This window comes from Mytilus galloprovincialis, chromosome 5 (genome assembly GCF_965363235.1).
Source record: "Mytilus galloprovincialis chromosome 5, xbMytGall1.hap1.1, whole genome shotgun sequence".
NCBI classification, from domain to species: Eukaryota; Metazoa; Mollusca; class Bivalvia; order Mytilida; family Mytilidae; genus Mytilus; species Mytilus galloprovincialis.
In genome coordinates, this window is record NC_134842.1 from 47,316,876 (window position 1) to 47,335,733 (window position 18,858).

At 30.6% G+C, this 18,858-nt stretch overlaps 1 protein-coding gene across 1 annotated transcript; it reads left to right on the forward strand.

The window, feature by feature from the left end:
• The first annotated feature begins 2 nt into the window (after window positions 1-2).
• LOC143075932 (uncharacterized) lies at window positions 3-17,217 on the forward strand. Its single transcript, XM_076251513.1, has 7 exons — window positions 3-93; window positions 5,975-6,043; window positions 11,640-11,945; window positions 12,469-12,575; window positions 13,941-14,139; window positions 14,782-14,877; window positions 16,585-17,217. Exons 2-7 carry the CDS (start codon window positions 5,977-5,979, stop codon window positions 16,764-16,766), a joined length of 957 nt encoding a protein of 318 aa, XP_076107628.1. The 5' UTR covers window positions 3-93; window positions 5,975-5,976; the 3' UTR covers window positions 16,767-17,217.
• Window positions 17,218-18,858: the final 1,641 nt, after the last annotated feature.

Genomic DNA, 18,858 nt, shown 5'->3' on the forward strand with positions numbered 1-18,858 from the left:
AGCTTAAAGAAGAATTTCTAAGTAAGGGACCTCCACGTGGTGATATTTGGAAACGGCAATTTGCAATTTGCTGGCTAACACCTTGCAATATCAGTAAGTATCGTATATGTATATGTCGCTTCTTTTTAACCTTTCTTCCATACTAAGGAAACAAGTCGTTCCTGGATGTACATCTTTATCAACCTTATGTCTCCAAAGTAGATATAAATTATTATAACGTTTCAAATAAATCAAAATTTATGTTCAGGAAGAAAATACTAGTTAAGGGAGGTAAATTTATTTCCTGAACCACTAGGCAAATACTCTTGCTTAATAGAAAATCTGTTAAGTTACATCGAACACAAAAAGAGACAGTTTGGCTAACGTTCCAATTCTTATTTGAACTTTCTCTGTCCAGAGAGCTAAATCGGTTGTATTTTATAAAAGAAAGATTTGAACACATGACAATTGCTTTCATTATTAAAAGGGCCATTAATTGACAAAAATCATGTTTCGAGTTGAAAACTGTTCGCAGCAATTTGGGGGTATTAATGTTGCATGTATTTTTTATTACACTAAACATGATAAAGAAGATACTTAAAAACACAAAATTTATTTGTTCTTTATTTGTCATAGCTAATCAATTATTTATGGAACAATGTACAATCCAATCAGGAGCGTTACAGTCCTTTGGTGGTGTAAACTTCCAACTAACAACTTACACCATTTCACTATTACACCATTCACCATACACCATTCCACCCTTACACCTTTCACAATACACCATTACACCATACACACTGTGCCATTACATCATACACGTTATACCTTTGCACCATACGTCTTAAAGCAATTTAATGTCAACAGAAAGCATTCGTAGGAGCAGGTTACTTCTTAAAGAAGAGAGTATACCTTACATAATAATGACTTCACGGTTCAACTAGAAAGCAAGCGAACCAAAGATATTATCCTTACCTACACACTCAATGCAATCGGCTGTAAATGTCGTAAACCATATATGATTCCACTTTACTTCATTACACTATTCCCCTTACACCATACACCCTATCTTACACCTTCTATCATGCACCATATGCAATATACCATTACACTATGCACGTATTTTTGTTAAGCTTACACCATACAGGGGCTCAACCTCTATAGATTAGTTCTACCTTTTTGAAGAACAATCATTCAAATACGAAATTTAGTTTTAACTAATATGATTTTGCCTAAATATTTCACGAGATTCATTTGTTTTTTGGCCAAACAATCTTTGTATGATGATTTGTTTATAAGATGATTATCACTCTTCTAAAAGTATCGTATGTATATCGGTAGGGATTTCTATTAGACAGTTGAAATGACACTAAAGTTGTCATTGTTATTGTAAAACTAGTTGAAGTTATTCAATGTTGTCGATTAAAAACCCATAGATAAATTAATGTATCAATGAGATAAAAAATGTTGCTCGTCCGAAAATCTTTTCTGGCTCATCATAAGCGCTTATTACAACAATATTTGAAAGCAATGGATGCGTAAATACGATGCAATGTTTGGCGCTATATGACATAAATGAATCTAAATCAAGTATGACATTTTAGCTGAGATGAACTTTGCTCGAGGGAATGAGAATATTTGTATCCGGTGATAGTAAATGAAATAATCGCCTTATAAATTCCATATATAAGCAATCTGTAATAGTTCCTTTCTGTATGCAATACATTTTGAATGCATGTTGTGACAGTTTTTTTTTTGATTTTATAATATGTTGCTTTATCCGTTCTACGTTTTAATGCTGTAGTGTACATAGTACCTTAAATTTACCACTTTTGTCACTGGAGAATTCTTCTTCTTTAAAATATAATTTCAACGCTTATATTAAGTTAATAATCGCAACATACTTGCATGTATCATACATATGACTTCTACTCTGACTTATGTTGTCGTATACCTCACGTATATCGAACATTCACTTGCTAGTACATTAATATCTTTTCTCATGGTCATTGAAGGTATTTGCAACCCATTACGAATCTAAGTTCATTCAGGATTTACAATTTAAACCTATGTTAATCCAGAAATTTCCAGAAAATTAAACTTTTTTTCTTAACCTGATTTTTGGGTTAATATGACGGTAAAAAATAATTGGTGGACTTTTTTTTGCTACGGTCGTTTGAAAATACCCAATTTCAACTATCTTCTCATTTGTTACCCATTTTTGCTAATATCATGCAAAAACACCCAGTTAAACAATGATTAGTTTTAATCATACTTTCACTAAAAAAATTAACTTAAACATGTTAAAAAAAATAGGTGTTAATATAAAAACATTTTATAACATTGTACCATTCATCCATTTTCATAATATTTTGGCTAGTGAGACTGACTTAATTTGTTATACAATTTCATTACTCAAAAACTGTTTATTATAAATACAATTTTTTGTTTCACAGAGATAAGTTTGATTATAATATTTTTTAAATTCATTCAAATTTTCCACTTATTATAAATGTTTTGAAATTATTCCAGAATGAGATTTCATTGAGACGGAAACTTCATCATAAAGGCTTCAAACTTATATACCCGGCACAATAGTATGTTTGTCCTAACAAATATTGCTCAAGTTTCAATGCAATTTCTTTTTTGGAATCTAAATATTTAACGTTTTGTTGTATCACGAATCCATGTTGAGTTTGGAAACAGCTGTGTATACACCATGTTAATCCAGGGTTATATAAATATCATTGAGCTTTAAGGGAAAGTTTGTAGTACCGAAAAAATAACTTGCCGATGACAAACAAATTTCGTGAAAACTGTTAGGATGGCACAAACTTATCTTTCATTCGTATTTTATCAAAACAAACTATATGCTTTAAAACATGTCATTGTATTTTTGACCGAAGCCGTAAATATTGCCGCATTATATCTATACATTTTAAACGATTAGTTCTAATTACTGTTTGCAAAATCACTTGACCCGCAATAATTGTCTTACTCGTGTAAAAAGTACAGAACTTCACAAGTCATGCAAGTAATCATTTGAATAATAGCGTGTACCAAAGTTAAATTTAGCTGACTTAATCATGTCAAGGGATATGGTGGATGACCTTAACATTAACAAACATGACAACGACCTTTCATTATCATTATATTTATTAGATACTGTTATATCTATAGAGGTGAAATACCCGTATTAGTGTCCCCGACTGGATCGTCTTTCTTGTTCCTACAGGACAGATTTAAACAATAAGAAAGTCATTATTGTTTACTCTGTAACTAGATCACAAATACAAAAATGAAACAACATCACGTAATTCGAAAGAATGACATTTGTGTTTTGTTAAATGTTAAAAAGGTTAGCGTTATTATACTGCTAGTGGTGATATAGATCACAGTTATTTTAAGTACCCCTGTATTATTAAGTGAAAGCTTTTCTTAAAAATGCCAATCAATTCTAAAGAATATTAAACCCGCCTATTAAACTGAAAATATCTATCAATATTTAGATAAGTGAAATGGTCTCCAAAAAAAACCGTATAATTTATATTCTTACTATGTCCTCATTTCGAGTAGAAAAAGTAAGACTAGTTATACATAGATACATGAACACGATAACAAAACAAAATCATTTTTCCGTAATATGTGTGATACCCTCGATATTTCTGTATACATCATTATTAACCAACTAAGTGCATTATTGCCAAAAGTGACTGTTTATCAAAAATTACAGATTTTCTGTAATGGCCCTGTTTTTCTGTAATGGCCCTGTTTTTTTCTGTAGTAGCCCTGTTTTTCTGTAATGGCCCTGTTTTTTCTGTAATGGCCCTGTTTTTCTGTAATGGCCCTGTTTTTTCTGTAATGGCCCTGTTTTTCTGTAATGGCCCTGTATTAATGCCCAGTTTGTTTGTATTAAGCCTTGTTAGGGTTTTTAATAAAGTTAATAAAACTAAGTTGTAAAGAGTATAATACCTTTTTGTATTTTATTTAATTTAGTAACCAGCAAATAACATTAAAGAACCATATAAAGGGATCACTGTTCATCCTGTTTTTTAACACATATCTCTTTCAACTTAATATCTTGGATATTTGATATATTTAAAGCTTTAATGGTGAAGTACACATTATTTTGTTCAAACTAAACTGTCATTAAAAGAGTAAGACCGTACATCAAGTTAGCAGCAACACATACACTTTTGGTCAGTTGGTTAATAAATGTATTAAGAAATGGGTGTTTTGATAATGGCCCTGTTATATGTCCTCGGTCAGTAATAATGGCCTCGGATGTCTGTAATAGCCCTCGGCGTTTCCTCGGACCATTACAGACTTCCTCGACCATTATTACAGACCTTGGACATATAACAGGGCCATTATAAAAACACCCATTCATTAATACTATAGTAATGCTGTATATGATAGTCCCTTTGAAAGTTAAACATAAATTCTGAATATTCCGTCAACAATTGTATACATCATTAATGTTCTTATCCTAAACAGATAATCTTAGCCTAGTACCCTTAAAACTAAATAAGAAAGAAAAACAAACTGTTAACAGCAAAAACACTACCAGCAATACATGTACAATATGAAAACAAATGAAAAATGAATGAAACCATTTAACGGCTACTTCTCAGAATTATTGTCCATCCATAATGGTTTGTGAGAAGTTTTCATATGTTTCCCATGATCAACTTCAATAAAAGACGAAACTGCAAACATAAGACATAAACCTGATTAACAATACAAGATCTTAAACATGCCTAACGCAATTAACAGTCTATCCTCTTTTAAAGAAGAAATTGCCATTGTTATTCATAATGGTTGCCTTTTGCTTTGAAAAATGTTTTCGACAGAGCAAAATGTTTAGCAATAAGATCAACAGAAATGAAGTTTGTTCAGAAAATAGTTTGCCTTTTTTTTTATCCTCACAATGAATCAACAATTATATAATATTGTATTAATAACACTTAGCCGAGAGGGTGATAGAGTAGATTGTTACCCCGTGAAATTATTGTCAACCGCGGCGAAGCCAAGGTTGACATTGCCTTTTCGAGGGGTACCAATCTGCTCTATCATCCTGTCAGCTATGTGTTATTTTATTCATTATACTGAATGTCCTTCTATTATAGTTTTTTTTACAGATTTCTATGACGTCACGTACATAAGAATGTTACAGGTATTAGAAAAAAATAACAAAAGTTAAGCAAGATAATTTTATTTTAATTTGACAGTCTAATAATAAAATCTGACCCAAAACGTGAAATTTTATCATTGTATTTAATAACTGGATGTACGTTCAAATAAACTCCTCATAGATACCAGGACTAAATTTAGTATATACGCCAGACGCGTTCATTGTCCTTTAAATTATCGATTTTTGATTGGTCTAGCCTAGAGTGTACCATTCAAAACAATTGTCATTCTCTCAGTCATATAATAGAGTAAATTAACACCCTCGTATCAGCCAATCAAGTTATGGCATTCTAACTTGAAGTATAATTAAGTCAAAGATCTGACAGAGACCAAATGACCTTGATAATAGAAGTATACAGAGGCCCAATTCGACATATAACACCACATTTGAAAACCATCTAATTACTGACGAGGATTGTCACGTTTCCCAGTGCTCAATTCTCTTCTGAATCTGGGAAAGTGTTGTTACAGCACGACATAACTGTTAAGTTAATTGGAAAGGGACTTAAATATCAGATAGAAGCGAAGTACAAAAGAACATTTAAAAAATGACAAATAGAAAAACAGCATACCGATATTAAAGCGCTCGCAGTTATAGAAAAGCTAGTTCAAGCTAAATACAACTTATAAATAAATTATGATATCTGACCTTATTTTTAACTTATGGGTTATGTGTACTAGGTCTTACCTGGTAGCTCAGTATTTATAAAATATGCGGTATGATATCCCTAAACAAAGTAGATTTCTACCTTTAACTTTTGTTTAGATCTAATTATTTTCTTCAGTTTCTGTATATTTTCAGATATGTGTACCACTATCACGATGTATATAGTCAGTCTCTGTCAGTTCATTGCCGCATCAGACACATCAAGTAAGGGTGCAGCTTTTCATCGTGATTATCTCATATCAATTTATTTAACTATAAAACAAGATCCCTTTGCTGTTGTACGATGGTCTTGAAATGGAAGTACTGCTATACGAATAATATGTAAACATATAATTTCATTATTTTAAGGTAATATGCAAACAAATTTGACCATGTAGATATATGCTGAATGTATAATGATATAGTAAATTTGAATATCTAACACCTGTAAATAAATGTTATATTAATTCATAGCTGAAATACGTAAGACCAAAGGTAATAATGTTTCATTTAATAAATAATTTTCTGTCGTATCGTGAAGTGTAAAGACAATACAATTCTTATGAGTGTTTCCGCAATAGACATGCCGTCGATTTGTGTTGACTACTTAATATATATAATTGCTATTTAACCTCAACTGTAGTATGTTAAAGGATTGCCAACAAATAGCTTTGTTTTCAGTAGAAATAACTCTATCAGGCCTTTCTTGTTCTACTTGTTATCATCTCTAGAAGTAACTCATGATTCCTCATGACTCATGAGATGGAAAACACAACTCAATAAAACAAAAACAAGATTTTTAAATGAAAATTAAAGGAGTAGGTCCGGTAAGACCCCTTTTTGGCCCCAAAATATAACAGTTTTACAAAATTGTTAAAATGTAAACTTTTAGTTATTTATTGTACAGTTGAATGCTTCTGCTACATAAATATGGGCTGTTTTTGACAATACAATGCACATATATCGGGTTGTAGCACCATTAAGTCATGCGAAATTACTGAAATCTTCAAAATTCTATCATTTTAGTTAAATTTTAGACAGTTTCTGTGTAAAACGAAAGTGGCCGCATTCGTGTTCATCCTTAATATTGAAATGTAAGTTGTATTTTATGATAATACATAACATATATAAAGGTTGTGGATGAACACGGATGCGGCCACTTTCATTTTTGACAAAAACCATCTGAAAAGTGACGTTTTTTTGGCATATTTTAGAGATTTCTCATATTTGAGCTTGAATCGGATCGTTTTTAATGACTAAATTAGTTAAAATCTTTCACAAAAACTAATTGAATCAAGTGAAATAGACACTTAAGTGTTTAAAAAGTGGTCAAAATCTTTCGTCAGATGAAACTGAAATTTGAGGCCAAAAAGAGTCCTTACCGGACCTACTCCTTTAAATGCAAAAGATAGTCCATTAAAAATACAAAGAACTTTACATTGTTTGAAATCAATGGCTACATATCATGGTTCTAAAGTTATTCTTTTTTAATTCTTAAAATAGTTTTGATGCGTTAAAACAACTTCGAACATAAGTGCTCTTTCTTGTTGCATTATTCAATAACATGCGTTGTTGAATACCGTATGTCGACCTATATTTGATTGTATTACGATAAAGTTCTCGTTCTTTGGCATCTAATTGGTGCTGGGAGCTTACAAAAATTCTTTATCGTCAAAAACTTTAATTTTGAATAATTGTCTTGTAATATATGTATGCCCCTAATTTCTTTTGAAATTGATTTACATAGTAGTCAAAAGAAGTTTAAAATTGTGAAGGATTATTTTTTCGAATTTCTGAAAAACCAGGTTCAGATTTTTTGTTTGCTGCTTTGTATTTGTTCCAAATCTCTTTCTTGAAGTTAAGTTAGAAAAACTAAATGATTTCATGGTTCATTGTACGTAGAAGTTATGCTTTATACCATTGATGAGATGCAGTTTTTGGTAATGTATTCTTGTCAGGAAATGTTGTAATTTTAGTGGTATTTTTAATTTGACCCTATAAGAGGGAATTTTGACTAGCCATAAAACCAGGTTCAGCCAACCATTTTTTCCTAAATTGTCTTGTTCCAATTCAGGAATATGTAAATTGTTATCAAGTAGTCCGTTGCTATGGAAGTTGGTGTTTGGTTTTGTTTGCTGTTCAGTGTTTCTGGTGTTCCGTTGTAGCTGTTCCCTAAGTTTTATTCGTAACCCGGATTTCTTTTCGCTTAATCGATTTATGACTATTGAACGACTTATCCATTGTTACACAAAACAAAGAAAGGCATGTGTCTACGAAATGCTAAGGTATGTTTCTTTTCGCAAATTAAAATTTGTAGTTCTCTGTAATCTAAAGAACGTTTGTTTAAGGTAGATCATAAGTAAATGTTTTTGAGACAGAATTTTCTGTTAATTTGACAAAATGAAGATTTTCCTATGCTTTTTTCAAAAATATAATAAAAAGTATGGTCACCGTGCTATTTTGCAAGCTATGAGTCTTTGAACATTGCCTAAATTTGGTTAGTTTGTTCATGAAAAAACACATAACAGTGCATAAAAAAATTTCTATGAGATAGAATTTTGAAATGAATTGCGAGAAGATAGGTTTTATAATATGTTTTAAGAAAATAAAAAGAAAACATGGTGTCACTGAACTTGTTTTCTTGCCACAAGTAAAAATAAAAAAATTCCCTATTAGCCCAGTATAAATATTGTGCTAAAAGAGTTATCCTCCCTTAAATGACTCATTTGAAAAAAATGATTTTAAAAACCAAAAAGGTTGATATTTGTTAAAATATTTTGAATAATACAATAAATTAGCAAATTGTCTTTATATAAATAAACAGTCTAACTATTAAATTGCAAATCTGTTTCCAAACTTGCTGATTTGGGCAAATGACTAGACCGATTTTGTACTGTGATTGTAGTATCCAAGATGGCTGAATACCATGAATCTACCTTAAAACGGATTATCTTAGTGCGTTACTGGTCAGCATTAACACAGTTTGCATTAAGCAATCTGCCAATTTCTCTCGGCTTAACTCTCGCAAACTTTACTAGTCTAAATGCTGTTCTTCTTAAATGTTTAGTCTAAATGATATACCGTTGGAAGTCAAGTTTTAATGTTGTACGCATGACATCTAAAATAGTCTTGATTTTTTGTTCCTTATTGTTAATTTTCCCTTTTTGATGGGGATGTTCCTTTTACACCATCTTACGGTGTTTATATATCACAACTCGTTTGATATCCCTATGTCTGTAGTGACGCTAACATGAGTAACCCCGCCACATTCTATATGTATGTGCCTGTCCCAAGTCTGGAGCCTTTAATTCAGTAGTTGTCGTTTGTTTATGTGTTACATATTTGATAAAATAGAACTGACTGTGCAAGATCCTTATGTTTAATCAAATTCGTTAAAAACAGAATGTGTTATTATTTCTGCAGAGGTTATGAAAATTAGATACAACTGATTTTTAGTTAAAAGCTAATCAGTCTTAAAAATGCTACTGTATCAAAATAGAGTCTTTAGTCTTAGATCCATGATTTTTTTTATTAGTTGTATAATTAGTGGCTTTGAACAAGCTGTGAGTAACTGCGAGTACGCGCAGATCAGTATTTTGGGTCTTTTTGTTGTTTGATATACAAGTTCCCGGCTACTTTTTACTTTGCTTTTGTTACGTGTATTTCTATTTGTTACCATCTGAGGAGTTATGCCATTCTTTACTCATTTTTATAGTTCGCTTTTATGTTAAACTGTTACACCACTGTCGAAGGTTAAGGGGGTTGGGATCCCACTAACATGTTTAACTCCACCTCTTACTGTATGTATGTGCCTGTCCCAAGTCAGGAGGTTGTAATTCAGTGATTGTCGTTTGTTGATGTGTTACTAATTTATTTTTCGTTCGTTTTTTGTACATAAATTAGGCCGTTTGTTTTCTCGTTTGAATTGATTTATATTGTCATTTGGGGCCTTTTATACCCGACTATGCGGTAAGGGATTTGCTCGTTGTTGAAGGCCGTACGGTGGCCTACAGTTGTTAATGTTTGAGTCATTTTGGTCTAATGTTGAGAGTTGTCTAATTTGTAATCATATCACATCTTCTTTTTTATATTGAACTCAGACATTGCTAATCTGGACTATTTATTTAACATATATTGTCTCTCTTTATAATTAATTAGGATTTATCCTTTAATAATTACTTAAAACTTAAACATGGTATACAATCAAACTTTATACATTAATGACGACTGTATTCGCAATCAATACTTCAACTGTATATTTTAAATTGAAATATATTAAGATTTTTACCGCTTCATATTTTTTTGAATACATGTATGTATTGTGTTCTATTTCAATGCATTCCTAAGACTTAACCTGTTTCCTAGTAGTAAGCCTGGTTTGAATTGATCGTGCTTCTTTTTAGAGCCTCTGTTATAAAACTACAGATACACAATGAATCATTTATTGAATAACACGTCACAGATGTTCAAGTTCTCTAGACAAATATAAACATAACAGCTGTTCCCACGGCGCCGACCATGCCGACGTCAATAACTTAGCATTGATCAGAAAGATAACCTGAATTTATCACCGCATAAATAAATATCACGAACAACTAGAAATAAGTGGTCTTTTATTTCATAACTACCATGATGACAGGAAATATCTAGTACCCTTGGCCTATGTTCAATATGATTACTTTTTATGTAAATATGAGATAGAATCGACAAACTACGATTCTAAACCAAAGTACGTTATTTGTTTACTCAAGAGCTTTTTATGTGCCAATGAACAATGAACAAAGACACATTTGCATTTCTTATTCAACACAGCAATTTCAAACTATACTTATTCTTTAAGAGTATTGATATTTTTCTATCTCGGTTATTAAATTGTATCATCTAAATACTCACTTTGGTATGGCTTGACAAAATATTTTCGAGTATGCGCTTCCAAATTCTTCTTTTCTATTTAGAGTTTAATTTTAACATTAACGAACTAAGAGCAAAATACGAACGTGATTTCGAAAAGCAACTCTAACAATTTTTTTCCGAACTTTATCTCAAACTTTAACTCCGTGGTATGCCACATGGCTATGTGTTGCATATCATTATAGTTACATGGGGATTTTTAAATACTTAATACCACACACGTAGATTCCAAAACCAACAGCAGATAACTTATGTGCACTAAAGGACAAACCCTAGAAATCAGATGTAAATTATATCTTCTTAAAAGTAATGTAAAATGATATTTTAGATAGAACATATACATGTAATAATTTTTTTCTTTTAATTCAAAAAGCAAATGCGAAGAATTTTTTTATATATTGCAGTCACCATATATGTAATGATTCCAACCTATTGCTGATTAAATAACGCTACGCAGCTTATTAAGAACTAATAAACAAACAAAAGATAATTCTCATTTGTTAAAAGCAATTCATGAATGTAAATCTATATATGTATATATGTATATATATTGTCTAAAAATAGCAACAATCAACATTCAATCTATTTAAGCGTGGATCAGTTTGTGAAAGTAAACTGATACAGTTACTGAACTAAAATTATATAAATGTCTAAGAATATAACTTAAACACGCTAATACGTATATATGTATATATGTATAGATATTATTAAGTATTTAGGTATTTTTTTTCCTCGATATCAAAATATGAACTGAAGCATTATTCTTATTCCCAGATTTCGCTCTTTAATTACGTTAACAGTTTGATAGTGTTTATTCGCTTCATATGAGATTCAATTTTTGCGGTATACAGTAATTTGTTGTGATTTTAGATTGGATAAATCATATCAAATTATACCTGTTACATTTCAGTCAAATGGGATGTCAAAACTAAATCTGTTATATATGGTAAAGAAACGTCACTCACCTGTAATGGCCAAACCTGTTCACCTCACTCAAGTAAGCAATGGATTGGAGGTCCAAGCTATGATTTGCTGTGCTCGGAAGATTATACGGCAAATCGAAACAAGTATGAAATGGTGGTCCAGTCTACTAGTTTTTATTTTGATTTGATGATAAAGAACTTCACGTTTGATGACGCCAACTGCAAATACACTTGCGTTTGTGGATTACATCAATATACAAAAATGCTAGAGTTGGACAGTTTAGAGTTCATTTGTAAGTGTTGGTTTAATCCAGCAAATTCACGTTAGACAAATAACACGGAACATATGTATTCTGGCTTCATTTGATTAGATAATCTGAAATAAGGTATGTACTCAGCGTGTCAGTCAAGCACAAATCAGGATATGTATGAAGATCATCACCGCTTTTTATATGATTTGAGTGATGAATATCTTACTAAATGATCAATTCAAGCTCCTGAAAAGTCACAATATTTACATATACTATGTAATTTATGTATATGTATATCTAAACATAGTACTAACTTAAAGTCAATTTAATGAATCAAAATCTTTTAAAAACTTCGAAATCAAGAAGCAACAATTGTTCTCAAAAAAAGTGAAAAAGATGAAACGGGAGGAAAAAAAAGAATTTAAAAACCTTCTTACATGTACATACTTTAAAAAGTGCCATAATAATTATTTCTAGACGACACTTTTACTCAAAGAACAATACATATTTCTTTTTTTGTTCTCGTAATGTATTTTTTATTCTTCCATATTTTGTATTGATTCAGACCCACCGTATTTAGAAAAAGACGACATTGTGACAAAAGAGAGCAAAGTTCAGGTGGACATATTAATGCAGGTTTTCCCTTTACCTACATGTGTGATTTCGTATCAGGTAATACTTAGTGAAACTTTATGAAAAATATGTGTGTAGGTGTGTAGGTCTATGTGTTAAGAATAGTAAAAACCAAAGAGTAGTAAATGTGCTTTGTCACAGATTTTGGTATTTTATTTCATTTTTGTAACATTTTTGGTAAAACTTTGCGTACGACTTTGAAATGAAAATTGAAAAAACAGTGCATTTATCTCTTTTTTTCTACAATATTAATGATTTCAAAGTAGATGAACATTTGTATAGAAAAAAAATATATAAATCGAAAAACGTTTTAAAATATGTCTTTCCCCGTCTTGAAAGCATGTAATTCGACCAGTAATTTCTCTTCCAACATGTTCGTGACCAAAATGTAGAAATCTAATACAATTTTGAAGATCTGATATAATCGCAAAAACAAAAAGTGCCATGCTGAATCCATGAGTACATGATAATGTATCGCCGTAGCTAAAGAGAAATGGATTGTTTATACATATGAAGAAACTGTAACATTATTTGCATCACATGCCAAAATAAAGACTACAACTGAGAGGTCTATTCCTAAACATGTAGGAGTGTACATGTTAAAATATTTGCAAGGTTTATATGAATCCTATTTATATTTCCTACGAAACACGCGAAAGATCTCATCAAGTTTCGATTTGTGTCTGTTTGTGTTCAACGCTTGTACAAATACAACACATCACATAATGTCATATTGTGTATATCAATATTCATGATTTTATTATAGTTTCAATTTTGCGTGTAGTTCTATTTGTAAAAACAGTAATTCAAAACAAGTATTTTCCAACATTGTTTGCGGGTACTTCTTTAGAAAAAAAACATAAGTTTAGAAAATCCGATTAGTATGATATACTGCCCAGGAGAATTCATATTATTCAAATAATCTAATTTTATTTTATCTGGTTATCAGGTATTTGTTACGCAAATGTTGTTATTTTATTGAAACTATGTATTTTGGTTTAATGCAAGGATACCACAATAATGGATATATCATATCCAAATTAAAACATTCTCCACAAAAGTAGAAAATTCAGAAAAGTAGAAAGCAGATAAATGTTGAGCAATGTGCTTTGTTTGTTCTACACGTTATCAAAAATTTTGTTTCCAAAAGACAACTATTTTCATCATAAAAAATCTGACCTTTGCCTGAATGTATATTATGTATATAAAAAGACACTCTGTGTCGAAAATCAGGAAACAAAAAAGATCAAATTGCTCGAATAATGATCAGTTTGCGTTATCAGAGCACGCATTTCCTGATAAGAATAAACCATTCGTTGCGTTATTCTAAAGTCATAATTAGAGATTAATTTCGTGACTATATGGTGCAACTGTTATTTAAGTTAATGTATTATATCGTTTAAGGAAAGTGTGATGCCACTGAATATTTCTGACTACGCAACCACGTACGAGCATGGTGATTACTTTAAAATATTTGAAGTAAGGATATACCAGATATATGAAATTGACCACTTAAGCTGCAAAGGGAGTCTCAATTTGAGTTGTACAGTTGGATCACACCATTATATCCCTATAGAAACGACGATTAATTTCTGTACTGAAGGTATGGTGTTTTAAATGCAAAAAGTCAATTTTATCTCGAAGTGTATATATAAATGAACGGTTTAACACTGATAGGTCATGAAAATTGTAAACGTTCTGTGACAAAAGAAATGTTTTATATATTTGTACCAGAACGATAGTTGAAAAAACAAAGGTTAAGAGTAGACAACTGTATAATTGTTATGTAGGTTAATAGCGCTTCAATTTTCTATAATGTACTTATCTAACTATTTTGAACAATTCGGTATACGTTGTGAATGTTGATCATTCAACGAATTTAGAGTCGAAAATTGCATGCCAATCATAAATATTCAAATTACATCTCCATTGATGACAGTAGGTTAAGATGTTATTAAGCTGTTCTATATTTTAAAAAAATGCTTTAATACGTTAAATACATAATACCTTACAAACTTTGGTCTAATACAATATCAATACTACTAAAGAATTTGAAATAAACCAACAGGGAGGTGTAATATCTTATCATTTCAATTTTGATTTCAATTTATTTTAATGAGAAATATGGCAATAATAGTATAATCATAAGGCAACTCTCATACGGTAATTGAATTTAAAAAAAGAATGAGCAACGGATTTTTTTTTTTTGGAGTAAGTTTTTAATAATTCATTAACTTGTTTTCAGACAAAAACGATCTGAAATCTATCGCAGTTGTTGTTGGAATTGCAGTATTATGTCTCAGCGGTTTTGGAATTATAGCATATGGTATATGTAAATTCGGTGAGTAATTTTAAGGTGGCATTTCTGCTTACTTTTATTGTTCATTGATTAATAATACGAGATCATATTTTGAAAAACAATCGTACAAAAGACAAGTAGAGAAAAACACTCAGTCTTATAAACGGTCATTATGAACTTAACATCCACTTAAAAGTCTGAACAATAAAATCAGTAAGTTTAATTTTTTGTCCAATTGAAAGAAAAATATCCATTGCGGTTATGTCAGTACTATTCAGTCATTTTCTTGAAGTCAATAGAATACATTTAGTCGTTTTTCAGAAAATTCCTGAAACTACTGAACAGATTTTAATTGACTCTGAACAGTTTGGAAGTCTTGAATTTCCCTCAATAGATAAGTCTAAAACTGACTCAAACTCCGAAATTAACTGATTAATGTATTGTTAGTTTTTGAAGAGCTGTTCAGATCAAACTTGATTTACAGGTGTATCAAAAGGAGAAGTATTTTTCTTCTGTCAAGTTCTTAAACGACTGAGTAAAAAAGCATATTTGAATTAAAGAGTCACAAATATTTCCTTTTAACACAACGCCTCATAAAGACAAAAGAATCATTGAGGGTCAAAGTTAAATGTCACTCTGGTATCTTTCGACTATATTTTTCTTTCCTGACCAAAGGTAAACAAAAGAAAAATATTATAGAAAACTAAGCTCCACGACAAATTCAAAATGGAGGGTTATCAAACCTGACACAATCAAATCAACATAATGACAAGAAAACACCTGTTATATTCCTGACTTCATATGTATATGATCGACGATAATGGTTAGTTTCGTCGTGTTTTATAGCTTACTAATCCTTTCACATGTATGACAGATTTTTATAGTTCCAATATATATTTTGAAAGCAACCCAACTAAACATACTTAGTTGTAGTTAGGATAATTTTCATTGACCAACCAAAGATGCGTTAACATAATTCACAGAAATTCAACACAACTAATTGAAAAATTCAAACAAACATGCAAATAAATCTGAAAATACAACGATGCCACTGTTAACATGTTTAACAAATATCTACGGTAAATTAGGTATAACAAAGAAGAAAATCGAGTTTTCTCTTTTGACTTAAGCATAATAATACATAATATCAATTTAGAAAAATGAGTTACATGAATACAACATGTGGTATTGCATGATCTATCCCTTGCACAAAAATGAAGTACCTTTTATTAAATCCTGTTTATTTCTAAATAGTCATTTTGTTGTAAAATGCAATGTTTTGTTGGTTTACTTTATAATAGCACTACTATATAATTACTTATATATTGTGATTCGTTACAACAATAATAGTGTTAAATCAACAAATTGACCAAACTTAAATTATGATACTGTTTAATAAATTATTTACAACACTTAAAATACTCTGTCGGACAAAGTGGTCTATGTGCAGATTCGGCTATTATTTCCCGGCCCATATGGTTATAATGCGGTTTTAAATTTTTCGGTACTATGTGGTTCTTTCACTGGACTGTGATCACACATATTTCGCAAAAATTATGAAATAAATAAGCGAAAATAGTGTTATTTTTCCACTTAGATGTGATTAGATTTTAGTTCATACAAAAAACATCTTTTATCTTATTATGTTTGTACACAAGATTTAAGTATAACTCGTTGTATACATTGTTGAGAGCATCCTTAGTTTGTCATAACACTATTTTACCTAATTATATTGATATTATTTTCCAGTAATACGTAAATTCCAGCATTCAATAAAGGAAATCCCTGATGTCGGTGACTACAATATGACGGAATCTACTGCAAATGCTAACGAAGAAATGGAACCAATCCGTTGCAGTACAGACCGGATAGACATAGGTGTTACAGATAATGAAACTCACTCCTTATTTCAGGTGGACGACAACGGTTGAAGGGAAGTGCATGCATGCGTTCGGTTTAAACTGTGTTCTAATTACACATGTTACGAACAGATGCATGCGAAAAGCCATTACGAAAAAAAACGTTATAGAACATCAAGAAGAGCTTCAACATTCAGTTCCTTAAAATTCTGATTGTACAGAATGCAACTAATGCTAGAAATATAACATGTATAAAGATGTTACCAACGTCGAACAAAAGAAGTTTCAGTAATACGTTATATCATTGAGAGAAAAGCAACAAGAAGATAGACAAGTCAGGTTGAAGCATTAGTAGCTCTGCTTTTCGAGTCAGAGAGTTATCATTTCATGTTTTAAAAACACTTCAGGCATTTCATCAGATATCAACCAACCTCAAAGATTTTATTATTGTTCTGTTACACCATGTACAGTTATTAGTTTTCATGTGTTATTTTGTTAAAATAAAAAAAAAAATGTTCACGAAGTTTAGTTTTTTTTAACATTTATGGAACAACGTGTCCGAACGCACTACTTAACTGCATCGGCAAGATTTATAATATAACAATATCTTAACTATACGTATATCCTTAATCCTACAAATAAGACAAAACACCTTTATAAAGTGATGTTATATTTACATATATATTTTTACATAAGTGGTGAATTAAATTGTCTGCCGTCTCTATTTAGTTAAAGATAAAATTGAGTCTCAGTAAATTGGATATAAGAATCCTTTATTACGTTTCAAATCATTCATTTAAAACTCTATGCTAGATATTGTTCTTTGGGAAATGAAGTTAAATTATAACGCTATTTATAGTTTAATTCTAACTCGGAGACCTACATCATTTTACATATTAAAATTTGATAAATGCTAAAAATGAAAAATTGTCAGTGGAAGAGTTCAATTGGAACTTAAAAAATGATGACTGTCCAAGGAGAAACACGTCAACAAAAGGTAAAAAAACGACTTTACATACTAACAATCAGATGTGTGTTACACCGCTCAACATAAAGACTGGTCAATACTTGCAAATACTTAATAGTAGATAAATTAGTCTAAAACAGTTATTTTGATCATCATTCTATCCCTAAAATCGGAACAAGAATTATGAAATTATCCTCAGTTTTTCAGTCTATTTTCAACTCGCTGGATATAAAAAATAACTGTTTCGTAGCTTTTTATTCAATGAAGTTTGTTTTTGAAATGCACAGGTAAATAGCATAAAGTCAAACAACAACAAAAAACGAAATCCAAGGAAGATTCTAATCGGAAGGTCCCTCAGCAAATGACAAAATCAAAGTCTCAAACACATCGAAAATTGATAACAACAGGCATATTCCTGACTTGATGAAGGTAAATGCACAACAGGTTATATTTGTTTAAGATTAGTTATACTTAGGAGATAGTCTAACATACCTTTTAATATTTTCATAATAATGATGTACAGTAGGTTAAAGCTTTGAAAACAAACACATTGATCAATTATTTATTTGACACCAAAACGATTTCGCATTAAATTTTAATCTCTTTGAATACGTTCAATATCATTTCACTGTCAATACTATAAAGTTTTTAAATTGTCCTTTACCTTGGCATTCCTCATTAATTGAACGAATAAAATATTTTTGTTTGTTAAACTTAGTTTCATTAATCTTTCTTATGAACATGATGAAAGGATTTATCATATTTTGTAAAAAAAAAAAAAACAGAATACATTCTAAGAAACAATTTTCTGAAACAACATCATCAAGGTGCTTGATAATTTTATTGAGAAAGTAGTTGCTACGTTTGGAAAACATATTTTTGGGCATTCTTATGGGAACAATATTGCTTTTTCTTCGGCTGATGTTTTCCTTTGATCTAATAAATTAGATTTTTTTTTAAACTAACATTATCCGTTAAATACGCCATAACAAGATGATGTCCTCTCAATAGGTAACTTATTCTGTGACTTTCCTATCTCTGACATGAAATTTGAAATCCAGGATTTCACATATTCATTTAAATCTGTCTCACAACTTTGTTTTCATCTTGAAATTGTCGATATTAGTTCGATGAGAACAAGTATTTACAACAAAAGATGTTGATTTGAGCTTTCCAATTTGGAACTTTTAATTTCTA

Coding starts and splice junctions, on each gene's coding strand:
- LOC143075932 (XM_076251513.1), top strand. CDS start 5,977: ATGTGTACCACTATCACGATGTATATAGTCAGTCTCTGTCAGTTCATT. Junction 14,140..14,781: donor GATTAATTTCTGTACTGAAG/GTATGGTGTTTT, acceptor ACTTGTTTTCAG/ACAAAAACGATCTGAAATCT. Junction 14,878..16,584: donor ATATGGTATATGTAAATTCG/GTGAGTAATTTT, acceptor ATTATTTTCCAG/TAATACGTAAATTCCAGCAT.